Source organism: Apteryx rowi, unplaced genomic scaffold, assembly GCF_003343035.1.
Source record: "Apteryx rowi isolate R43461 unplaced genomic scaffold, aptRow1 scaffold_226, whole genome shotgun sequence".
NCBI classification, from domain to species: Eukaryota; Metazoa; Chordata; class Aves; order Apterygiformes; family Apterygidae; genus Apteryx; species Apteryx rowi.
Window position 1 is genome coordinate 848,625 of NW_020448597.1, and position 27,502 is coordinate 876,126.

The following is a 27,502-nucleotide window of genomic DNA, read 5'->3' on the forward strand; positions in this document are numbered from 1 at the left end:
CTTATTGGGGCATTATACTGAAGATAGCTGCCTTGTACATAGTAAAATCGGTTTTGCGGAAAGTCACACACCACCCTGAAAAGTGAAATTTGCTGGTATTTGGCTGGAGGTTAATAATCTGCAATATATTTATATAAATCAATGTGGAATGTAGCCGGACTGCCTATAACCCCAACACATGCAAATAGAGAGGAGCCAGACAGGTCTGAACATCTGAACATAAACACTGGAAAATATTTCCAACTGTATGATTCCTTTGTGTTGACCTACATTTACCTAAAAATGTTCTAAAACACCTTTTTTGCCAGGTATTTAATACATTGGCAAAATTATCTTTTCAACTATAGCAGAATTGTTATTCTATAAAAAAAGGAAAAAAGATTTCACTGTGCAGAATATAGAACCAACATGTAACTGCCAACTCACTTTAGAAGAAAGCAAATGCTGATTCTCTGTTTAATTCTTATGTGTATGGCTTATTTTGATTCTGGCATTTTCTGGCACTGCAAAATTAGGAACTCAAAGGAGTGCAATTCTAGTCACCTATAATCACATCACTGAGTAAAAATGATACATCTTTCACTTTTATACACCTTTTATGTGAAACGAGAAGTGCTTTACTGTTAGTAATAAAAACTCCTGCCCCTGCACCAGGCTGGGTGGAAGCACATAGTGTTTACTCACAGAAAATACAGCTGCTGCCTTAAAAAGATAATTATTTAAAGCACTGCTTATGTAAGTCCTCGATATTACAAAAAGTAACATCTGGCATTGCCTGTGCTAGTCATCGTGGAAACAGATATAGTGTGATACAGCCTCTTTACTTGATAGCTTCTGTAGGGATAGGACTAGTTTTTACAAATTACATTCTTTTATAGCCATTGTGAGAAAATCATCCATATACACAGGTCCATAGAACTGCTTTCTTTAGTTAGGATTAACTCTGCTGCCTGCACCGCACTTCATTCGAGCCATTTCCTCGTGTTTTTTTGTATGTAACTGCTAGACACTGCTTCTCTGGAGCAGGCAGCAGCATATGGCCTTTTATTTAAAGAGTTATTTTGTGGACRCTGTCCTAAGTGAAGTAAATCTACCTCAATCAATACAGGATTTCCATACTGAACACTTTGTAAACACAAGCCCTGCCCTTCTATTGTGCTTACCAAAGAAAYGTTTGAATTATTTGATTACAGTAAGATCTGCTATGGGAAATCCTGCAAGTATTTAACAAGATGTTTGGCTGGAAATCGTACACGGCCTGATGTGTCAATCTGAAGTTAAACATCGCTGAACAGATATTTACTGAAGACCTGTGTTTTAATGCAGACATTTTTTCAAGCTAATTGTACTAAAGTAAAAAAGCTTACCACCTACAAATCTATGTTTCTGTTTTCTCTTGTACTTCTAGCACCTAGTGGGTCTTGTTGTAACCTAACAGAATATCTGCTTTTTTTGCAAAAATACCTTGTCTTTTGAATGCAGAAAACCAGATGATGCATCTTGAAGTCTTTGTAGCTTCCTATACGTAACCTGACAAATGCAATCTCAGTTCATCTTTATTCTACAATATACGGTGTGAAAGCTAAATGCTTTTAAAAGAAATGAGCCAGTTTGCAAGTTCCTCTGAAAACTACTGAATCTTCTCTGAATGGTGCTAATTTGGTAGCTGCTTCCAGACAGTCCTTAATTGTTAGTGGACTTGCTTTGAGATGCTCTGCAGACTGTTCTAAAGTTTCCCATTTCCAAGCAGAATAAATATTTTTTCCTGAGCAATTTTTCTGGTGATGGAGTTCAAAACCATCAGTCCAAGTCACCTGCAAGAATCTGAAATACAAAAAAAAAAATCTTACTCTAAGACCTGAAAAACTGTAGGATGTCAGCTCCCTTGGTTACTGTCATACAGATGAGGAAGTACAATTGGAAAATTAGCCAGAACAGAGTCAAAGGGAAGACCAAAGAATAGGATAGTTGCTGCCAAAGCATCCAAAGGCTTATTGTTATTTTTATTGCAGTAGGACTAATCCAACATGAACAAAGGTCCTGTTACTGTGCTGGTCACTCACAGCACTGAACAAAAAGACAGTCCATTCTCTCAGAAAGTTTTTAAATAACATGGATTTACTTTAATTTTCTTAGGAACAGTCTCTGCCTAGCTGCTTCCTGATTTATACATGACAAAGAAAGAGAACTGGAGCCACTGATTTATGGGAAGGAGAAAGGCTTAAGCAAACCATGGTGTGGCAATTAGTGGCATAGGAATAAACTACAGTTCTAAGGCTTCCTAAGTCTGGACAAAGTCTCAGACGGAAAGAGTTTGGTGGTCTCAACCTAACTCTGAAAGATATTTATCCAGATGACAGAAAACCATGACAGAATTTATGTATGATTGACAGTGTTTACACAAACACCACAAGACTGAAATACCAAGAGTATTACAGGTCATGGTTGAGGTTTATTGACAAATATGTGTGGGAGAGCCCAAATAGCTTCTGCTTTCACTACATTTGGCTCAAGTTAGTCCTGTGAGTCCATAATTTTCACGGACACAAAAAATTTCAGCCTCTCATACCTAAAACCATTGCAGAATGACAGTCAGGCATCCTTTGATCCCATATTTCAGCAGTAGACTTCGATTCTTCTGTTCTTTGGAAGCCACTCAGTTTCTAAGACCCGGCTCCTAACCAGCAGCACCCTTCATCCACCTCAACTTTTTAAACTATGTACTCCTTGGAAAAGCCCGTTTTCTTTGTACTTTTTATTTTAGCTACCTTCTCCTTTCTTGAAGAAGGGAAAGACTCTGCTAACAGAAATCAGTCTCCACTTGGACTCGCATACAATACCAAGTGTATTTTAACAAAGGGGCCACATTGCAGATGAACACAATAGTTGGGCAAGTGAACTGGGACATGTGCATTGCAAGAACCATGCCCCACGTAGCAAAACAAGAAATAGAGCTTCATAGTCCAAAATGTATGACAATGTCTTTCCCTTTCTTCAAGACACACTTCTCTGTCTCATCCTCATCAGCAATCACCTACTTCTCCATGCCTTTGTAAGCTGGTATCTCAGACTTCAGAGTTTTCTTGCTCTAAGTAGCTTTAGTGAAATACTTATAGATGATAAAAAAGCACATGCAGATGCACTGGCCTCTAAAGTCCAAGTATCTCATATTTTTTGAAGTGTGCTATTTCTGCGATAAAATTTCTAAAATCACATAGTAATGCAAGACCTAAGTTCCATTTTCAAAAATGTATGGGGTCTTCAGGAGCTTCTCAATGAGCTTGTCATGTTAATCGCAGCTGCACTGACGTGCATCAACACCTACACTCTGCCCCCACAGCAGACTGCAGCATAATGTTGAGACACTTGGACAACAGCCAAATGCCCCACCTCTGCACTGAAAGCATTTGGTGTGACAGCACAGCACGGCCTGTAGCACGGTAAACCAGCCCACAGTGAGCTCCATCTTGCTGGAGTCAGATTCCAGAAGTACATCCTGATGAATTAAAATAAGCTTTGGTGACTCTACACTGCTGCTGGCAACTTTCAGTCTCACATCAGTTGTACTTAGAATCCTTATTGTATATATTTCTGCTGAGTTTTGGGGGTTTCAGCACATCTTCCCCGCTCTGCTATCCTCCCAGGAAAGAGTAGCATGATCTCCTCATCTTCAGAAAAAAACCTGTGGCTCTTTCAGTCAAATAACAGAAAAGGACAGAACGATGTAACATGAGATATAATAAAAGAATTTATCTCAGATAGGCAGATGTCATGCAGGAAGATGTTTTCAAGTCTGCAGTCACTTAGCCCTTACCTGTTGCATATAGAGCAGAAATAGCTACCACATAAAAGTCACTGCCTGATGAAAGCAAGTCAGCAGAACGTCTTATTCCAGCGATACAGGTCCAGAGACCTATTCCAGCAGGGTCTAGCCAATACGCTTTCTTATAGCCCACTCAACAGTGAGGTTTAAGAGAAGGAAGGGAGATATTAGCATGACAAGGCAATCGTTCATCTGCAAGCTGAGCTTTGTGCTGTAATTTTTTCCAGTCTCTCCCCTTTCTGCCTTGGAAAAATTATTTAAAATGCTTAGCTTCATAAAAGATGTTCTTGTTCTTTAAGTGTGTGTGAGAAAGAAAGACAGAGAAAGGGACAGAGAGAAATAGATGCTCTAGAAAGTGAAGTAAATAGCACTGGCGAAGGTCCGACAGTGTGGGCTGCCTGGGCAAGCTTTCAACACGCAGCTCTGACTTCAGCCCTGACCTGCAACACCCCCGTTCTCCTGTGCCAGGCCCCACATGAGCCCAGGCCAGCCCAGGTGCCAGATTGAATGGTTTTGTGATGCAGACAAATGTCTGCTCAGATGAAACCACCAAAACTAATTTTTATTTTCAACAGAAGCCAGAGTTTGGGCCCAAAAGATGAAAAGGCCAAATTTACTCACTGTGCCACCGAAGTCACTAAAGGATTCAGTTGTTAGAGTTTTATTTCAACAAAAATTATGTTTGACAAGATGTTCTCTACACCTCTCTTTGTTTATAGCATAATGCTGTCTTTTCTAGCTCTAACACTGCCATTTCTTGTTCACCTTCTAGGGGAAGGGAGATTATTTTAGCCAAGGAACAGAAATGAATCTGGAAAGGCTCAATATTTCAAACAATATTCTCACTAGCAGAACTTCAGTTTCAGGACTCAACCTATAACCCACCTGTTTCCAAAACACTTACTTCTTACTAGACCATTAACACCTTCATCTGATTGGAATTGATTTTAACCCCAAACTTGGCCATGCACTGAGCAATATCTAGAGAAAATATCAGCCTGTTGATGACGATATTTACTCTTTGTATTGCCCCACCAAACGGACTGTTAGACTCTCAGTGTGGGACAGGCCAAGTCACTCACAAATCAGAAAAATAGCATGGCCTGTTGCAAAGAAAGTCACGGACAGATTCTTTAAGATCAGCAATAGCTGTCTGACCTATTTGTACTGCTCTCATGCGGTCCTCAGGCATGCAAATGTATGCTGCTTTTCAGAGTTATGTATACTGCTGTTATACAGTACTGAGAGCACGCAAAAGCTTCCAGTTTAGAGTACAAATTAAAGATGCTCTGATTCATTGGTACTGTATGTGCATCTTTTATTAAATGCTTTAAATTTTTTGTAGAATACCTTCCTCAGGGAAAGTTGCATTCCTTTTTACATGGTTTCCATCGTTTAAATTGCTCAACATGCAAATAAAACTGATGTCTGAATACTGATTTTGTTTAATTCAAATGAAAGGACCACAGAAGTTATCCTTGACTCCCAGCCGTACCTAGCACAAGAAGGGACACAGCGAAATCCAGTCTTTATTCATGTATAGTCCACAATCAGATTGATTGTTACAAATTCCACATTTCAGTTTACATTTCAGATTCAGGATTGTGCCATATCTAAGCTGATCATCTCCTTCCTGGGCTTTAATAAAACCAACGACTGATCTTCAGAAAATTTCATAACTTTATAAATTATCACTTATTCTTGTCTTTAGTAGCTTAATAATCTAATCTCTCTTCCATTTAGAAATTGTCTACACTTGAGACAATTAACTTACAGTGAACTTAACATATCAAAAATAACAAAGGGAAGAAGACTACCCAAACTTGATATAAAAAGTAGTCACAGCATCAAATCAAATGTTCTGTCTCATACAGTCCTTAAAATCCTTGCAGGATCACAGCAGTTCCTGAGGTGGTTTTTTTCAACATTTTTAAAGTTGTAACTCCAAAGCAAATTTGCTTCTTGGCTCTCTAGATGACACTACAGCAAAGAAAATCCTTCATAAGAGAATGAAATAAGCACCACTCCAGGAAATCAGGTGCAAACTTCTTAGTCTGTTGGTTTATTACTATGACAGCACTGTCAGTTGACATGATACAAGTTTCGAGCAGTATTTTATGAAATGTTTTTAGACCTGTCAGTAAAAGTGCTATTTTGGAGCTAGGGTAATAGTGGGCAGAGAAAAAGGAAGAGTACCTGTCATAGATCTTGATCCACTAGCCCAAAACTACCAAGGAACTTATGCTGTGCTTAACTTTCAGCATGCAAATAACCTACCCGATTTCTAAGGACATACACTTCATCCTAAAGCTGAGTCTCCCTTGTATGCCTGGTGTCTTTCAGAACTGACAGCAGAGAAGGAAGAGAAAGAAGAGAACTCACTGACTGTGCACATGGCATGGAAGACAAAAGGCCAAGAAATGTCATTTCTCTCTTATAACTAGCCAGCCATTCACTGGGCAGACAGCAATGTAAAGCCCTCCRTGCCATTTAAACCCATTCATATGTGGTCTGTATTTGGGGAAACTATGCATTTGTTATGTAAGAAATTATAATCCTTTTATGGAAAGGACTAAGTAGTGTAGCTAACGCTACGTGGGCCTGCAGTAATGAGACCACTGAGGGAGATCCAAAATGCGTGCTGACTGACCTCAGCATCCAAGCTGTAGGGCTGGGGCAGGGAATTTGCAGTGAAATTTCCTATCAAGTTCACTCACTATTTCCCCAACCCAGAGCCTACATGCACTTCCTCTAGGTATGTGCAGGAAAGCACAACTATTTACTCTGATAGCCGCTATTTGCAGAATCCTGGTCTTGCTTTTCTTACTCATGCAGGGAGAATCCCACAACTTGGGGTGCTGCATGTAAGCTCCTCTTTTATGCTTCAATGGCCCTATTTGTACACAAAGTCTCCTCTTCCTAACTTTTTTATTAGCTTTATGACTCAGCTAAATTTCTGAATATTGCCATACTTCTTGGGAAAGGATGTTCGTGATTTACTGCAAAGAGTTCATGACAATACTTGTTTTCCTTAAACTCTCAAATGAACAAAACCATGAACCATTGCTTTCTCAGTCTTTACCTGGGGGACAGCAATGGATATGAACAGTTCCTGTTATCCTGTAAATCGAAACATCAATTTATCACCAGTTATTTAAACTGCATGAAAACAACTTGAAAAATGTCTAAATCTCTTGAAAGAATCTGTTTATGGACATGCTAGAACTAATGGTGCCACACTGCTCAAAATTTCCTGAAAATGCACCAGACACATCTACCCACTTCCAAGACAAGCACGGTGGTTGGGTGGCAGATGCAGTTGTGTTGCATGGCAATAGACAAAGTGGAAACTAACAATGTGCCTTAGATTTTATCTATTAAATTCCACACGTGCTTGTCCTGTATGAAGTTAAAAAGACACAAAAACAGAGATGCAGTTCACAACAGTTTCTGGCTATACTTCATACGAGAAGTGACTTTGATCAGGCTTTGATGCCAGATTTACTCCCAAGAAGGCTGTGTGCTGTGAGGCAAAGTGTACTATGAACTGATGACCAAGGGTGTCCCTCCACTCCCTTCAGCACAAACTGAAGCGAGCACCATGTCCAGAGCTGGCCTTCGGTGGCACTGTACTGCGTCTGTCACCTCCACTCAATGTGCTGGGAACCATTTCCTCATCTGCCCATAAGTAAGTGACACTATGCAGTTATTTCCAAAAATCCAAAGACAATGGCAATTGCTCACACGAGTAAGAAAGACAAACAGGATCTGGTTTGGGAAGGTAGCCAGATTTATGCACCTAAACATTGCGTTCCTCTGTGTATTCTTAAAGAAAACTGGAGTAGCATAGAGTTATATATTCTTATGTCAGTAACCTAATGGAAAAAAAAATGCAGGGAGCGGATATTTATTCTAAAATCAAAGCATTACAACTAAGGGAATATAAAGTTAAGGTTACACTTAAAAGAAACTTCAGCATGTGCAGAGGGCAGAGTTAAGACTTGCAAAAAACCTGACAACTCCACTGAATGTGGCTTTCTTTGGCTATCCATCATCAGATAGTTCAAGTGCTATCCATTAAAAACTAAGAGTCTAGTGAAGTCCATGGAGTGTTGGGCTCTCTCCTCAGCTACCACAAAAGAACGGTACGTCATGTAATTCAGCTGTTCAGAAGTCTGGTGGTTAGCCTAAGCTGATCACGCAAGCCTCCGGTATATTCAAGGGAAAGAAGGTAGGTTGAATAACTCCATGGAGGTACTTTCTCTCCCTGTCGGCAACAGAGAATGCCTAGATGACTGACTGAGACCAGACACTTGATTTTAGCCGAACTTAGGAGAGATGACTCTATCCCAGGGAGACTATAATTAAGTAATTTTAGTCGGTGGGATTCCAGACTATGTTCAATTGATTTTTGAAGAGACTTAATAATATTTCTTCTAAGKAGGAACTTAAAATGAGAGGTGTCAAAAAAAAATAGACAATGAAAACACCTCTGACCTCTTCACTCAACCCCACAGGCCCTGATCAATCCTAAAAATCTCTGCACACAAGAGACTTAACCTAAGCCTCATGAAGTTAGTACATGTATTTAATGGGCTTTGGTTCAGGTCCAGAATTTTCTTTAATCTGAAGGGGAGCTTCACCTGTGACAAACTYGCGGGACCCAGTTTGAGATTCACGTTGTACAGGAAAGAAACACATGGGACTAATAAATCCTCAGCAAAAATTTCCAAGATTTTTCTGGCTTCATAAATTTAGCCAGAAGGCAATTGCTCTTAAACACTCAATACAGAAAAAGGGATCCTCATTTCCATTCCCGTGCAAATTCCTTACACGTTTTGTCAGAAGTTAAGACACTGCATTTTAGAAGTTCTTAAAAATGGAGCTTCATGGCTGTTTTTTTCCATAGAAAGGTTTGCCTTCTGCTCTGCGCAGTCACAGCTATGCTTGCATGGCCATGTGTGCTCTTTGATTGTCCTGTCATTGCTGTCTTGTTTTAAATTAATTCCCAGCACATGCAAAAAACCCTAAAAGTATCTATTCTCAGGTGCTTTCATCCTCTGGTTCCTCAGGTAGTTGTCTAATAAATATGTTTTCCTCTTTTTCCATCCAGTTTACATGATACTATGAGCCAGTCATTTAAAGATTAATGCATGCTGAGTTAAGTATTGTACAGGTTGTACAGCTTTTTAAGTATTTCTTTTACTCTCTTGCACACATATGTAAAAGAAAACAAATTAAAGATTATTTGCAGAGTTTGGCAATGAAAATGAGGTGTTAGTAGCATTTTGAGCTGGCAATAAATTTTATTTGACTGTTTTATTACTTCAGGGCAAAGGCACCTATTTCTTTTGGGGCGTCTTTTAGCAGCATGAGATTAGGATTTACATTTTAATGCAAGGATAATTTTGGAATAAATTCATTATTTTGTAAATGATGGCATATGTCAGATGTAAATAAATGACAAAACTGTATTTTGGCTGATTTGCAACAACATATCTTTCACATTTCTGAAGTAACTGAACAAACTATAATAAACCTTGCAAAACAAGGTCTGGTTCCTGGAGTGTTGAAACAATTTTACATATAGGCAAACGAAAACAAGGTTTATCTTCGCAATCTTTGCAAGCAAAGTGTGCTGTACCCCATCTGGGCAGCCGGGGTCGGCTGAGCCAGAGCCACGAGGAGCTGAGGCCAGGCAGCGCTGAGGCTGAGGCTCAGCAGCGCTAACGCGGCTACGCAGCTCCCAGCTGGCTCTTGGCGCCAGTGGGCATCCGCCGGGGAGCGAGGCTGGGCTGGTTCACGTCCCCGTGCAGGTGCTGCATGGGCTTGCAAAGTAGAGGACGCAGCTCGCTTAAGATCACAGAGCAAGTCAGTGTCAAAACTGTAGAGTCTCAATTTGCTAGAAATTATCACTTGAGGTCTGTCCTGTTCTTACTCCATTCCCCGAGTCATCTGTTCTTTTCCAGTTTGGAAAAATCCTGGACTAGACGGATTTTGTTCTAACCCTGTGTGGCCTTTTTGTTCTTGTTTATATAATTAGTTTTATTCCAACAATAAGTCAAGAGACAATAAGGAGATACTGAGAGACAAGGAGGGCTGAAGGAGGAACTTCTACTCCCCATTATTTTCCATAACCCATCCCAAACCCTGGAATCATCCTATTTACTTCTTTGTTCTGAGAAGTAGAACAGAAACTTAGGCCATGCCATCGCTATGATCTCCAGCCAGGGTTCCCAACGTTTTTACAGCTGACACAACTGGCAAGGCTCCATAGAATCAGCAGGGTCTACAAAAACCCCTTTTGGCCCTTGTCTGCTTGTCTATTCCAGTGACACACTACATTTTTTCAATTTCCATCTCTTTTCTACCTAACATAAAAAATTACCCAATCTTCATTTCAGGACTTCTTGCTTTACCTCTCTTTAATTATGTGCTCCCACCTGCCTTTCAGCTCTCCTCAAAAGCCTCCATTCTTCCATTTAAATAAGCAGTCAAGGAAAGGCCAAATTTCCACCATATTTCTAACCATACTGGACATCATTATTTATGTACAGATTTTATGACAAAATAGTAACAGCTAATTTTATATAAAGAATTTATCTGCTGCTGAAAACTCTATTGCATTTTCATGCCAGGTTTCTCTCTCCTTTTCTTTTTCTTTTACTTCATTTCCACATCTCTCTCTTCTTCTCCTCTATCCCTCTAGCCTTCTTCTTCCAATCTGTTTTCCCCTCACTATTTACAAACATTTTAAGGAATTCTGTAGGTTTAACTCCTTAGCCTCAAGTATTAAAGTTATCAATTTATCAACAAAGGCACTTGACTTCCTCAATCATTCCCACCACTCTGGTATAGAAAGATCATTTCTCCTCCACAGCGAGAAGACAATTCATTCTTTATCACCACAGGCTTTTAATACAAAGCTGCCATTGGACTGTCAATTAGTGCTATATATTGATACTTTTTTCTCTCTGTGAACATTTGCCACTGGAATCGGCCTGCAAAGGTGAATATAGTTTCACCCATATGGCCAATGTACAATGGAATAGCAGGACTTAGAAAATGAAATAAAATTCTAAACTCAAGGAGTCAAGAGTAGTTAAATCGAATGGATACAGAGAATACATTAAGGAAATGTATGATCTTAGATAGTAAAGATATGGTTGCTTTAATTGTAAGGGGAAAAAGGACATCATAAACTGTCAAGATAGATAAAGCAATTTAGGAACCAATGTCCCAGATTAAAAAACAACTTAGGTATTTAGGGCTTTCAGTATAAATGCAAATCACTAGACTTACTATATTCTAATGACTAACTCATAAGAATAGAGGATCGGAAGAACATACTGCAACCAGCTGCAGAAGCGAGCAACTGCCTGCCCAACATTTTTAAGGCTCCACAGAGCATCTTCTCTCCCTGACACCGCAGGGCTCAAAGCAATTGCTTCCTACCATCCCGCACCAAACGCAAAAGCTCAGATGAAAGCTATGGCCACAGCGCTTTTACCTTAAGCCACACTTTAGTTTAAGAGTCTCACCATCACGCCAGGTCCCTGCAGTAGTAAGATATTCATGAAATAAAAGTCCTAAATTATTCCAGGAAGTTGACCCCTACCATTTCACACAGGATATTAAATAGACCCCAGCTGTCTCCACTTAGAAGGGACTTGGTTAATATTTTTTATAAAGGTCCATTCAGCAACTTTCTGAGTTATCACAGAATTGAAGTGGCTTTCCATGAATAAATGTCACAATTTCAGGTGTTTTTCCTAAGCTGCTTTTCATGCACGCATTTCTTGTTTTTTTACCATCGTAACTGGCATCTATATGTTGACTCTACAAGTTTTGAAAAATTTAATAAAAAGTGTCACTATTAAATGGAGATACCATGATTCCATCACCAAAATATTCCCCAAAGCCTTTAAAAATTATATTTCTACTGCACACAGGAGGAAAAAAAAAAGTAACATGTTTCAAAAATTTGTTCTGCTACTTTTAAATTTGACGTCCCCTGTTCAGTTGCCTGCTGGAATGGACTGTGCCCCAGTTAGGTTAAGCATCATATGCTTATTCTTTTGGATATTGCCTGGGCTCTTTGCCACTCACATCAGGCTCTGTAATTTTTATTTACTTCTTCCAGAACACATTTAATAAAATTTACTATTTTATTATACTTAGGAATGAGATGGCATTTTAGTTTCAAGCTCCAATTTTCAATGTCATGTAACTTTTAAAAGCAATTAGCTTTGGGGATGATATTTTCTGGCTTGCCCTCATTCCTTTTCAATTTTGCCTTTTAAATTTCAATAAGAAATCCATTCAGACATTTTTAAGGCCCAGATTTTAAACTAACTGCAGTTCTACATGTATAACAATCCTCATCCACATTACAATACAATAATTCTGAACCTCCTGGAATAAATGCAGTAAAATTTTGAGATTTTCAAGGCTTTTGTTTTCCACATACACATCCATATGCAATTATACATACACAAACAACTTAATAAAGCAACTTATTTACTTTACTAGAGTTATATTCTGTTAGCAGTTCCATGATAAAAAAGCTGTTTTCAAGCTTTGTAGTTCAAGCTATGAAAGAACTAGTTCCAACAGACATGTGACATAAAACATTTTAATCTGGAAACAACAGTAGGTAAATCTGTTAACAGAATAGATTGATTTTAATTTTGCAGGCTACTGCCTAGTAATGTGAGCTGGCATGTCTTGAGATGATAAAAAAGTAAAACTTGAAATTCCACAACTTGAAATTATTCCAAAAGCTAAAGGTATATTACCACTAGCAATCATCAAAGACTTCAGGTCTTTGATAACTCAGAGGGTTAGATACCAGAATTTTTCCAATTACTTGCAATTGTATCATCAGGTAACTTGCTCTAAAGGTATCTGAGGCAATTATGAAGGAAAACTGTGCGTAGCATCAGAATGTTATTAATAATGAGATAATCAGCCCACTTAGTGGCAAATGTTGTACCAGACCAGTAAAACAGGGTGAAGGGAAATGAGAAAAATAGGAAAGAGACTCAGCATTTGAGAAGACTTTGACAGATGCCTTAAACCACTTGCAGCCTGAACAAGTGGCTGTCTCTAATGCACATCTTCAACTCTTCTTCCTCTTGGAAAAGATTAACAAGTTTTGACCGAAATGGCTTCTGTGTGCTGGAGTTCAAGAGTGGGTACGAGGTAACCAGGATGTGACTACCCATTCCAGCTACATCCTGTTCCCTTTAGTACTTTAGTGCCAAGCGCAAACTAGAAGCAGATTGAGTGTTTGAAGTCAGTACATTTCACAGAAACCCACAATCTGCTATTAGGAGGAGTACATTTTTGCTACCTTATTAAAAAAAAAGTGTCTTCTACAAACCCTTATCAACAATTCCTATACTATAGGCTTAGGTAAAAAAATAAGGTCCCTTGTAATACTCATTTGTTATTTGAATATCTCCTCTAATTTTTGATAGTCCAAGCATCCTCTGATTTCAGTACTAGCTTCTTATTCTCAGATCCCCAAATAATTTCCTATTTGCTTTTGTAACTTTTCTTATCTGCTGTACAAATTCCCTACTAGTGTTTCCATTATCCACCTATAAACTTTTGAACCATACCGATAGGCATTAATCTCATCTAACATCAGTTGGGAGTCCACTCTGTATTAGTCATCCAGACAAGGCATTTCCAGAAGGCAATCAACACCATTCCAGTGCAGGTACTGAGGGTGGCTGGGATGAATCACGAGCAGAAAGCACATTCTCTCTCTCCATTCACTATGGAAAAAACTAAATCATCACTAGGTTGGAGCATACATTTAATATTTTGATGGCTAAAGTTAGATGACTGCTCACAATTCTTATCTTGCATTCCTGTTTCATTTTTTTTACACATGGATAGGTGTATCTTCTGTACCTCCACGGTGACAGAGTGGAGCAGAGAGAGTGATGGAGAAAGTTTGGTGCCTCCCTTTGAACCCTCTTCTGGGGCACCAAAAGAGGTACAAATATGTTTAAGCCATCCTGTATCTGGCACCCAGAAAGAAGCTATAGATCCAAAACAGTAGCTAGGATTTCCAACGGCTGGACAGAGCATCTCACCAAGGAAGGATATATGYCTGAAGTGACAAAATGTCCTGCTACAAATCTCTATTTAAGCAGCTACCATGCTAAATCTAAGCATTTTAATATCCTCCCTCTTGACTTTTTAACTACCTCCTCTTTCTTAATCTCTCTTTTCTAAAGCCTATTGTTATTACCAAGTTTTGGAACCATCCCTTCTCCAAAGATATTAAATGTAATTATCTTGTGGCTTGACTATAAAAATTTCTTAAACCAACTGTTGCAAGTTACTTCAGACTATGCAGAGAATGATCTCTCTTCCTTGTACTTTAAGAACAGCTCCTTCACTGAAGGGGTCTACAAGTCTGTTATTTAAACTGTGTCCTGTTTGTCCACTTCTTTATCAACAGTGGCCGAAATTGTCCTTTACTATGGTTTTAGTAAATTTAGCTGACTTTCCAACTTCTTCCAGAATTAAGGCTCAATATCCTTTTACTGATCCAGAGGATGGCAGAACAATCCTATATGTCTATTTGCTTTTTGTGACTTAAGCTTTGTTTCTGCAGAATGGTCTTGACCACTCAGTCTCAGCTCACTGGAAACTAAGCAGTCTTTGAAACGCATTTGCTTACAGATATCACAATATCCCATTAATCTGGGACATTCCAATGTATTTAAAACATCTTCTAAAAACACTCCCTCATCAGTGTTATTCACTTATTTGGGTTTCATCTATAGCCACAAATACCTTTCATTTTCAGTCAAATGGGTTACCTAATTCTTTTTTTGCAACTATTCTTGGTTTTGTCCTGCTGTGGTCTCCTATTGTCTCTCCTTCAATTCTGCTTGTATTTCTCAACTGGGTAAGATTTGCTTTTGTATAACTGACATCCCTAACAGATGTTTTAATTGGAGCTAATAAAATAAAAAGTAATTAAAAAAATCTAGCTTTCTTGAGAATAAAGACAACATGAACAATAAGCAGCGCAATAGTAAGTAACGCCAGGTAACTCTCTCTCTCTCTCTCTTTCTTTTTCTAATGAAGTTACAAACACAAAGGCAATGTGATGAATGGGATTCAGTGGAATGAAAAGATACAGGTGCTCAGTCCTGCAGAAGTACTAACTTGTCTGGGCTCTTTCGAAAACAGCAAATGTTAGAAGTTTAATGGAACATTTAATTCTGATTTTCAAACTATAGTCATTGATTCAAACCTGCCTGGATATAGGTATCACTGCTTTGATCAAAACTGGTTGCTCAGCCTTTAAAAAAAGCAGAGATGAACATCAGGAAAACAAATTGACTGGAAATGTCTAAGAGAAAACATCAAAGACTGGTGGCAGGCCTATCTCTATTAACAATCTAGAAGGTTATCTAAGGATAAACAATGCACTAATTAAAATTGCAGACGCTGCTCAATCTCAGTGTTGTAAAGGTCACAAATATAAACAAAGTATGAGGTTAGAAAAAATTATCAAATGAGATCCACCTTGTAACCTACTTTCTAGCTGAGAAAAATAATGCAGGTCATTGACTTTCACTGTCAGTAAGAAACCTGAAAATCAATAATAAAGGTTCTCATGCTGTACTAATAAGTAACAAATTGGACATACCTTTTTTCTAATGCAGTACAGCAACCAAAAAGTCCCTAATTGTAGATATAGAAGCATTTCTTCTTTAAGTAGTGAGATGTATATAGCACTTAAATGACTGTATCTATGATGTGGGATGGAGTTCTGGGTGAAGTACAGCACTGTATAAATTACAATTTATAAGTGACAACTCTGGGATATGCATCAAATACTTGAGAGTGCAATATTAAGGCAGAGAAGGGTTATTTGTGGTGCTAAAAGGGAAGATAAAGGGGAGCAGCAAAACTGATCAGGAGAAACTTTGAGTCCTTATCAGTGAAAAACCTCCTGATGAGAGAACTATTTATATACCACAGAATAGTTCCATAAATTCAGTAGTTGTGAATCTAAAATCTGCATGGAAAATTCTCAAATGTGTGTACTTGAGAGAACAGCTCTGCACAGACTGCCTGCTCTAATAAATATTTTTTCATCTTAATATTAGGAATTTATGATTTGAACAACCAGAGTGGGTATAAATCACTGTAATTCTGTGCACTTTAACTTCATCAGCAGAAACTCAAGCCTTAAGTTTACAACTGTATTCTTGAATTAGCTGGAAGATGTGAATGCAGTTCCCCCATTAGTAATGTATGTTAGGCTGCTCACACAGATGAACAGTTTATGGTGTTTATTGTTTTTCAGAACATAGCACAAGAACAGCCTAAAGATTTTCCTTTAACTGTAATCTTCTGACTAAAATATTCTAAATACAATGATCTACTAATGCAAAGTCAGAGAGCTTAAAGGTCATAATCCTCTTCTCAGGGGAATGCCATACAGGTCTAATCTACTGAAGGGTCAGCATTTGTCAATTCATTAAACTTTATTATAAGCCACAATGATATTCTAGATAGTCACCATGCCTTTTCTATGAAAATGATTTGGTCRCCAGTGAGGACAACTGAAAAGCAAAAATAATAGATAACACTGTAAATCTTAAGATTCTTAATCTTTAATAAGCAATATACAATACTTTGGTAATATATTTATATCTATATGATAGGGAAAGGGGTAGAAAATGAAAGCTAGAGGAATGGCAGAATGGGGGGAGAATTGTACTAGGAGTTACTAAAAGAGACAGAATCTTAATATTGATACACTGTACCTAAGAGAAATACAGCACATTTATATTTATATGTTGCATTTTACCATATCTTTACTCAAAATGCTGTTGCTAGGGGGTTTTAAGTTTGTTGTAAATAGAAGACTTTCATATCCTATATCTGCTTTTAGCATTGCATATGCTTTTTAAAATGTATGATGATGCATTTCTATCCTTCTAAGTTTTTCCAGCTTCTTGTAGGAACATTCACAGTGACTGATTAAGATTCCTTGCCACAGTAAGTGAAAGTTAAAAGTGATAATCAGGAGTTTCACAGCCCTCCCTTTTTGTGGGGAAGAGGCAGAGTGTGCAAAGTCCTCTAAGGTTGTTTTGTTTCAGAGTTAGAAGTGTGTCCAAACTAGTACTCCCCCATGTATCGAAGTGCAGTCAGGACATTCCCAACTCCTCCTGCCAAGTTAAAATGAAAACGTTCTTAGTTCAGAAATGATTGAGGTGGTTTGCTCTAATCAAATTAAACCAGCCAAATGTTCCTTTCAAAGGTAACTGTCTACTCTGCAGCTGTATGCAAAATACCACATCAAATGTGAAAAAAATAGTGATCGAATTCTACCCTTACAGTACAGCGCCGGCTCCACAGCCGAACAGAAACAAAAGCATCAGCGCAGCGAGGAATTGCACTCACAGAAAGCTCCTAGAAATATGCTCACTTAAGAAACAGCGAACAAAGTACTAAAATTTCCAGTTTATAACAAAGTGATTTCAGGGAGAAAGGAATTCCCTGAAGGTGTTAAACAGCAACAGATACCTTGAGGCATTTATCGTAGTGACCACGCTTCAAACAGATATTACAAGACCAGCCAAGACTTCACATAAAAGAGAAAAAAGCTCGCATAGACTTTTCCATTCTATTTCTCACTTCCTTTCTGCATCTCTATCAAAACATGTAACATTCTGCACTGACTAATGTTGCAAAAGTCCAAACTCAGTAAGTTTCATTTAAGCTTAGTATGATTCATCTGCACTAGAACGGGGTTTTTAATCATTAAATGTGGGAAATTCCTGCAAAGATGAATTCATATTTGAATTATGTTTTATTTTCTTTTACTAAGAACAGATCAATACCTGTTTATGATAAACCAGAGTGAAACCTAGTCAGTGTTAGCATGAATGCTTTTAAAACAATATGGAATTTTGTGCTAAGTTTGTAAATTGATTTCAAGATATGTCAAGGCAAATCTATCCCAAAGCAACTCTCCTAATATCAGCAAATTGGCACATTCCAGTACAGCCTTCATTTCAGTAACTGAAATCATCACCTGGTCCTTAAATTATGTGGGATGCTTCTTAGGGTAGAGACCCCTCTTCTTCCAAAATATTAAAAGTACATCTGAAGCTTCATATGGAACAGTTTCTTATTACTCATATAATACAGTATTCATTTTGCCTGGAGAAAACACAACTGGGCTTTATAAAACTTTAAGGCATGATTTTAAACGCTTGTTTAGAAGAATATTTCTTTGTGCACCTTTTTTAAGGATGGGACAAATGTTCTAAGGATACAGGTAAATAAGTAAATAGGCCAATTAATACAGTAATTTGGATGCACTATAGTGATGTATTTTGAAACCTCATGGAAGTCACATTTCCACTATTTGATGATCTTCTCATCAAAAACCTCTCAAACTGGAAAAGGTTAAAGTATACTGCTCTATTCTCCTTGGAAAATTCTATATCAGTTCATCTATTAATAAGAAATGTTTTTTTAGTTTAAAAGTATAGCTCGTAAATAATCATGCCCTTCCAATTTAAAGTACATAAGAAAAATACTCATATGAAGAATTGATATGAGAAAAAAATTTCCTCTCTTATGAATAAAAAGAGAGCTTAGTTATACGTATATGTATATAACAGCACAGTTATCTTATGACCATCTGTCAGATTATTAAGAATCCACTTCTTTGGCAAAACTGGAAACAATCAGATTTCACACACAGAGTAAAAATCAAATGCTCTACAAAAAGTCACAAATTTTTGGTATGAATATCAGCTTGCATTTTATTTAAGGTTATGAGACTTTATAAAATAATTTTAAAACTTCAGAACAGAATTAAGTCAAATAAGAATTACTAAGTAATTCAAAGATAGACACATATAACAACCACTCTCCATGCCAAATTCATGTTACTGTACACAGCCTTTCTGCTCTATCAAAATAATCATATTATCTATTCCACAATTTGTTTGAACTTTTAAGAGAAAATTTCTCTAGAAATAATGCTTCAGGTAATGCAATATAAGAATTAACATCTGTGATTCATATTCTTATGWGTATTGTCCCAGTCACTGTTTTGTCCCTGACCCCTGTTCAGAGAAGGACTTTAAAGTTCAGCACATACTTAACACCATATCTATTCCTATTTGATAATGCACTAACCTATGTGACAAACTTCAAACAACTACTTAAACCCCACTGACGGTACCTGAGTGACTCATTTAGTGCATAGCTAAGTGACAGCCCACAGCCTGCTTTCTTTCAAACACCTGGGAAGGTCTGTGCTTTCTTTCCTTCTCTCTGCTCTACTCCACACCTTAGTAGGCATCGAGGTACCACGAAGCAACCTGGAAAGTCCCCGTTAACCTACCCCTGCCCCTGCTTGCTGGGCTGGAGCATCTGCTGTCCTGCTCTTCCCAGGGCTCAGCTTTGAATCCCGCGCCCCACGCCACCAGCCCGTGGATGCCTACCTGCTCTCTGCATAGCATGGCAGAGCCATCCATGGACTTGCAGGAGGAAGGGAGTGCTGCACCTGATCAGAAATGACTAACATTTACTCACCCAAAGACTGGAAATCTGTTTTTTATAGAAAGCTTAGATTCAGCATAAGAAATACTGCTTTTTGAAGAAAGCTTGTACTCACTCCAGAAAATGAATTTCCCAGGGCTTAAAACACTACTCCATATTCAACCTTTCCTTTCCAACATACTCTTCTCTTGTCCTGTTTCTGGTGGATCATGTATTCAAACTAAATCATCATATCCATTGCTAACAAACAATCCATATGGACAGGAAGACCGTCACTTATTTTCCGTGCACATGCTTTTTCTCTGCACCACAGGGTGGCAAGCAGGTGCTTACAGGCCAGCATTCACGTGGTCATTTCACAGCATCCTCTGGCAACTTAACAAACTTCTCCAAATCCTACCTACCATCAAACCCCAGCCAGTATCGGCCACATTGTTTCCCCTGGCCCTCTCGCCGCTGGAAACACTGTGTCTCCAGGCGAGCCCTGCCTCCCTCCCCAGCAGGTTTGCAGGTCCCCCTCCCCGGCATGCTTTGGAGCGAGCGAGCATCTCCCGTGCTCTCGCACTGCTCCCGAGCCTGGAAATTCCTCTCTCCGCCAAGGCACTTCCTGTCTTCAAATCCTGCCTTGCAAACCATCCTGTTTGTGTTAGACTAAAACTGACTCCGAAGCTCATTCAGTTTTTCCTTCCCATTATTCATCCACCTCTTCTATCTTAATTGACACTAATCTGCCACAATAATTCCTTTAACCCTGGCAGTTTTTAAGTTTCAAGTTCCTGTTCTTCGGTTTTACTCCATCTCTGCAGCTTGTTTTACTCTTCCCGCGTACAGGATATTCCCTGTACCTAACAACGTAAAGGTATCCAGTTCTTTCTCTCCAGGGGCTTGTCACATGCCATATAAGTGGTGCTATACAAAAATAAATTGCACTGCGCACTGTTGATCTGTAGGAATGATGTCATGCACTAAAAGTTTCACATTAGCTTGGCAGAAAAAGGAAGTAAGGAAGGAAGCAGAATTCACTGGAGACAAACGCCCCTAAAATAGAAATGCTTCACTTCAAGGGTTGGAACACCTCAGTCATTTGAGAAGATCATCCTTCAAACTTATTAACAGTATAGTAATAAAGTCAATATCAATGTTACCACATGCTGGAAAGAGAAATAAAAGCAGCTACTGCATTTTGAAATTCTTCTCCCACTGTATGATCCCACATGATTTGAGTGTGACAAACAGAATAAGCAAAACAACTACAATTTCAAATTGCTTTGCAAAAGCATTTTGCTATGCACTGATGAGTTATTGCATACATATTCTGAATGCTCTCTGTATCAGGTTAGATGGGAGATTTTAAGACACTTATGAAAAAGATACCTCTGTCTTAGCATATGCAGTTTGAAGCACCAGGCCTTTAAATACTTCTGGGGCCCTGAGCAGTGTCAAGCGCTGGTCTTTATGTCTGTGCACAGAGGGACAGGAGACAAGCACGCGCCAGGCTCTGCCCGCCACACTCAGGTTTCCCTGCCAAGGGCATCAGTTGGTGTGCTCTGCGAAACACCCATGTGCAAAGCCAAAGATAAGAGGTGAGGATCACTGGACTGCAAATGTAGGGAAAAAACAACATATAGCTGTACCGCAGAGTGCAGTTCACGGTAGCATTTATAATTCATCAGATATAAAGTAACATAAAATGTTGAACACTGCAGAATTGTGCAAATAAATACTCGTAATTACTGGGTTTCCTACAGACTTCTCTCTATATCAAACAGACTGAGGAATAAAGTTATGCTTCCAGATAGGCAGATCATTATGTTGAACAGAAATAATTTATCTGGGCTACCTATTCTGCAAGTTAAGAAAAAGGAGAGAACTATGATTTTAAATTCCTTATTATATGGTAATTGTCATGTTGTTGAATGGCAAGACTTCTAACGCTTATCTTTGAAATAATATCCCAGGTCAGATTATATTCTAATAGATTACATTCTAATACARTCCTGGTTGTTTTAAAATACAAGACCCACTAACCCACATGAATACTAAAAAAGTTAGACTTATCAAAAAAAAAATGTTCCAGGAAGCAAAAATAGAGAGCTTTGCAGCTTTGCTCTATTTGCTTAAGGTTCAACACTAGCAGAAGTGTTGAATGTATATATATATATATGTTAGAAAACAAACACTGCAAGAACTACAGTATTCCTTCTTGTATACTGCCTTTCTAGAGTGCAAATTCAGAGTCTGATGGGCGATTAACATTAGAGGAAAATTATGCATCTGATTACCATCAGGAGAGATATAAAATGGACACAATATAGTGCTGAATTTAACATTAAAATCACAAGAAGAATTTTTACACATATATTACAGCAGGGAATACTCCCAGTTTTACACACAGGAATTTCCTGAATCTAATATGTCATTTATTCCTGGCAAAGTCTGTCCTTTGTCTACATATATTTCATTTCTTCCCAAAGAGAACAGCACTAAGTTACATAAGTGCTGGACCAATTTTTGCCAGATTTAACTACTGTACAGAGTAAAGTTTTAAGAAAGCATTTCATCTTATTATCTGAAAGGTGAGCTAGAGGAGCACCTCAATCATCCTCCCCGTTACACCGGACATTTCATAACCTACAGCATACTTCATTTTAGAACAATTCACAGTAACATTTGTTCTTGAAGACTGGCTATTTTTTGTTTTGTTTTGTGAAGGTAAGTAAAATAGACTAAGGTGTCTTGACTTAGGCAACTTTAAAAAAGAGCAAATGTGAATAGGAGAATATATTAAGTACAAACCAATTATCCTTTTTACTGTACTTTCTTCAGGTGTTTTTGTATGTTGTTTTTGATAGTTTTATGAAATTCTGGATCAGTCCACCAGCTCTGACTCCCTTTATAGTCAATGTTCAGAGACTTTCACTACCATCACTTCTCTGCTGAAAAACAGACTTCTTCCCTTCTAACCTAGCATCTCTTTTTGTTTGATTCCGCAGTGAAGTCTTAACTAGCTTCACTATCTGTTGTTGGAAAGTAGCTGTGCTGTGATAAATGCATCAGGGCATTGCATTACTATGGAAATGACAGACTTTGATAGAAGCCCAAAGCTCTAATAACTAGCAAGGAGTAGCATGAAAAAAATATGATAAATTTATTCTAGGCTATTTAGATGTTTCTACTTTAGGAAGAAAATTCTCTTCCAACCCCAGTTTTGGCACTAAGAGTTTCTCAGGATCTCACAGGAAGGGAATCTAAGCCCACTCTGACCATCCTGGGCCAGAGTAGCTGTTGGTCCTGCATCACGGCTCCGTCACCAACAAACCATGGAGCTACATCTCTACCTAGCAAGTGTCGGGTCTTTTCCTCACCAAACTATTCTTCACGTTCAACACCACTTCTTGGGGACAGAAAGCCCTGGATTGCTGAGCTCCTCACTATATTCCCTGGAAAAGCCCAGTTCTACCAATCTAGCACAGCAAGATGCGGCCTGTGATTACTGCAGTTGCTATCAATTGATGTCGCAGTATCACAGCCAAGACTGCTCAGCAGCACAGATCATATGTGCCTCAATTATTTGAAGTTTGTCTAAATTTTGACTCACAGGCTGACTATTGGTTTGCACTGAACAACTCGGGGATCACACATGTCATTACTCAGAGATAACAGATTCTACATTATATTTGCATTTCTCACTTATTTGTCCCAAGCTGGTTGCCTGTAATATTCTGAAAAAAGCTAGATTTTTTTCTTCACAAAAAATCTGATTTCATATATTTGTGTTTTCACTCGAGTGCTCTGAAAGTGATGTACCTTTTATTACAGGATTTAGACAATGCACGTGCCATTACTTTTACTTACTAACCTTGCCATGATACCAGTTTCCCAAATGCAGGCACAATGAACATTTTTGTAAGCAAAATATCTTCAGTAATTGAGTACGGCTAGGTCAGCTGCATAAAACTGCAGCTCTTCATTTACAGTATGTCCTTTCCTGAGTATATTTACATAATACAAAAACAGTCCCCTAATCTTAATAAATTGCAAACTCTTCTACCGTATTTTGTAACAGAAATGGGGCATTTAAATATTTTCAAGTAACTTTTCATTACAAGGAAATGATTTCAGACATTCCAAAATGCTAGTTGTAACTTCACCTGCTCTACAGATTACAAATGTGCACAACAGAGATGAGCTTTCAAATAGCATTCCTTCCATTCTGGAAGAGATGATATTTGAAATTGCTTCTTTTACTCCCCTGTCCATTTTTGGGAAAGGTGTGCAGCCAAGGTCCTGACGTGTAACAACCCAGCCCCTTGTGTCTGAAATGCTGCTTGTAGCAAATGCTCCAGGCTTCACAATGACGCTATTAGGACCTGGAACACAGTGTCAGAGATTTCTACACTGCAACTACATTCTCAATATGTGCTGCTTGTAGATAATGAATTTTCATTCAAACTCATAAAAATATTTTAAACTCCAATATATTTATGTAATACTACGTACCTAAGCCCAAGCAGAACAAGCCTGCATCTGCATAAGCATTTCAAAAATTTTATTTTTCAAGAATTTGCTGAATTTAAGATTAGAAAGATGTTAAAAAAATTCTTTTACTTCATCTGGAAAGATGACTGACAAAAAAAAATTGTAAATATTGTAATATTTAATTATTCCCAAACAAGGATTACAATTTTCAAATATGTAAATGTGCAAACCTGGACACCTAAATCCATATTTATTCTCAGAAACTAGTGGCCTGAATTTCAGAGATTTTAAGAACTCTCAATTATCTCTACTGCCAAGAAAGTTAGTTGTGTGCGCTCCTCTGTAAACCAAGTCACTTGATTCAGTGGCCAAACACAGTATGCTGCTCATGCTAAGATGTCCACTTTGGAAATTTATTGACTAAGCCTTTGGCAGCGCTAGGTGCCAGTCAAAATAATGGTTATTAATCAAACAGTGGATTTGTTTGATCAGCAACGGAAAAGGGTGAGCTGCAGTCTGCATCCTGTTGCTCACTGCAGAGACCTATGACCTTCTACCAACTCATTTCATATTTCAGAATATACACTCTTTGCTTATTCAGTTTTGGAAAAAAAATAAGACTGTTCTATTACACTGCCTTGAAATAAAAGAAAATGAATTTATCTCTAGCTATTTGCTTTTGCATTTTAAATATTCCRTCTTGCCTTTCCTTTTGCAGCTCTTATAAAAAAACTCATCTTAGACCTTAAAACAAACATGAGGATCACAGCTACAAGCCAGTTTGAAAATCACCTCTGACATCAGAATGTCTCTGTTTCTCTAGGCCTGAAAGAGGCTTGGCATTAGTAAAGAATGAAATATTTTCCTTTTGCTATGTAAGGTGTGCATACAATAATAAAAATAACAGGAAATATTCTTCTTAATACTGCATCATCACCTAGATGCAGACCAGTTTCAAATCACTGTGTACCTGGGCATCTGCAAAGTGAAGCTTATTTGTTAAAGTTCATACCAATAAAAAAGATGCTTGTAGGATGCTAGAGGTTGTGAGTGAAATCTATACCAGAATCATCTTCCAAAACTTTTGGTCAATCTAAGGTGTGACCACACAGTAAATCTGAGGCACAAAGCCAGAAGTAAATAAAATTTACAGCAGGAAAAGTCTCCCTGCAATGTTCCAGGAAAAAATAAGTCCTAGAAAAAATTCCCTACATATTTTGTGTTTCCTTCATCACAACCTGAAAAGTTCAGTAAACCATTTAATCAAGCCAGAGACAACATGCTCAACTTTTCTAGTTACATAAAAACGTAAAAGCTTATGTCAGGGCCAGTATTACCATTGATAGCATCTGTTCAGGAACACGGGTCATTTCTTCAGGGTTTATCCCTATGCCACTGCCACCATTCGGAAAGCAAGCCTGCCTTTCGTGCTTTTTTACTTTTGGTAGCACAGCCATCAGCACTGGGCGAGCTTAATAGCAGTGAAACAGCACTGAAGTGCAAGACCTTCCCCAAAGCATAAATTCTTCTGCTATCGCTTCTGTGTAACATGATAAAYTACACACGTCCACAGAACCATGCAGAGAGGCAGCACGCACGTGCCCCCAGCACTGTCGCAAACCTGGCCGGTTTGGCAATGACTGGAGCTGCTGAAAGCAGCCGCAGCCGGCAGCACTAACACCTGAGACAAAGGAGTCGCTGCTTTTTTTCCACTGTCACACCTGAGGAGAGGGTGCTGCCATGGCTCCGCGCCTCAGCACTTCAGTCGCACACCTGTGCCTCTGGAGACGGGGTCTGTGCGTGGGGGGCAGCGCGCGGGGAGGGGACGAGCCCTGGCAGGCAGCACCATGGCCTGCTGAAGCCTCGACCCACGCTCCAGCTTCCTGCTCGCTTTGCCCACGAGCCCAGCCTGGAGGCCGGTCCACGTGGGTACCCAAACTCCCACACACGTACCAAAGCTGGAGCCCTGCTGAGCAGGACGCCTGCCCCGGTTCCTCACCTGACCACGTTGGGGTGCTCAAAGGTCTCCAGGTGCCTCAGCACCGCCACCTCACGGATGGTGGACAGCGGCATCCCCTCCTCGCTCGTCTGCACCCGCACCCGCTTCAGCGCCACAAAGCGGCCTCCGTTCTTCAAGTCTCGGGCCTTGAACACCTTCCCGTAGGCTCCCTCACCGATCTCAGCCACGCATTCGTACTGCTGGTCAGCCAGGTTGGTGCTGTCCTTATCCATGCTGGCGCCGCTCCTCTTCCTCCTGCGCCTGGAGTGCCTCAGGCACAGCTCCCGCTCTCACCTGCTTTCTGACAACTAGGATTTTGCTCGTGTTGCAGATACGCCACACAGCTGGTACCTCTGCTCGAGGAGCAGGAGGAAGTCCTTGCCCTCTGGCTCCCGTCCTTCCTCGGTACAGGCCCTGATGTGCCTCCTGCCTCAGCCACCAGGAACTATCATGCAGTCTTGGGGAGCATTGTCTGYGCAAAGCCAAGGAGATCTGAAGGACAAAGCAAGCAAGAAGAGGGAGTTAGGCTGGGGGTTCTCTCCCCTCCTGCCTTCCTCCTCCTGCTGCAGCACATGCAACTCTTACGCTTTCAGTTTACCTCACTACTTTGCATGGTTTAAAACTGACAAAATTAAGCCAATGTAGAAGATAGCTACCCACAAAGCAAAAATGGTGCAAAGGAACAGCAGGACATGAACCACAGGGGTGACAAAGTATCAACATCTTGGCATGGCTGCTACAACACTACATAGCTACCACGGTCTGCACAGATGGCTACAACACACAGCTGCACTCTTTGGGATTTTACTGAGCAATGGACTTAATATCCCCTGAGAGGTGGACAACAGAGCTAACTTTGCATGTGTGGTAGGAAGTTACATCCAGGAACTTATGTCAGGACTGCAGGACTCAAAGTTTTCTTCAGTGTTGCATGGTGGAGTCCTTGAAATATATTCCACACTGTATACTGTTACTTATTTATAGCACTTCGAAGTCTCAGCCTTGATCTACTCTCCAATGTGTTAGACACTGCACAAACACATTGCAAGAGACAAGTTTCTGCCTCAAAGAGCCTGTGGGGAGGAGAAATACATATATATATAAAACATATAATAATAATATACTACTGAGTATTTTGTGCTGAGGTATTTTCTGAAATGTACACTTCAGCAAAGTTATGATCATGCAAGAGTTTTGGCCATGGCGACTGCTATCACTGGATGTGTGACTGGCAGTGCCTTGCCGAACACGATGTGATTGGGCACAGGATGAAAGCCGGTCTCCAGGAACAGCGTGGTCCGCTGTGTAGTGAATGAGACTGGAGATCAAAAGCTTGCTTCTGCACCCAGTTTCATCACCACCTTCTGCAGAACTGCGGGCAAACCCTCTCCCCTCACCATAGCTCCACATCGATCCTCCCCCTCCCCTCTTAATTTATTGATACTGCGACTGCAACCCACTCCTACGCCGTATTTTTACCACGCTAGGATAAAAGTCCCCCGGGTACTGCGCCGGGGATCCCCTAACGAGAGCCCACGCATAAAGCCAGAAGCATTTCTAAATGTATGTCGATCTCACACCTTAGCCGGCGACGCAAGGAAGAGGCGCAACGTGAAGACAAGCTCCCGTGCCCG

General features: G+C 39.4%; 1 protein-coding gene across 2 annotated transcripts in view; it reads right to left on the bottom strand.

The window, feature by feature from the left end:
• Positions 1-26,311, bottom strand: part of CDK6 (cyclin dependent kinase 6) — a 125,425-nt gene extending 99,114 nt beyond the window's left edge. For both annotated transcript variants that reach the window (XM_026065384.1, XM_026065385.1), the window contains exon 1: positions 25,869-26,311. In XM_026065384.1, coding sequence (XP_025921169.1) covers positions 25,869-26,101 — 233 coding nt within the window. In that variant the 5' untranslated portion in view covers positions 26,102-26,311. The remainder of the gene's footprint in view (positions 1-25,868) is intronic.
• Positions 26,312-27,502: the final 1,191 nt, after the last annotated feature.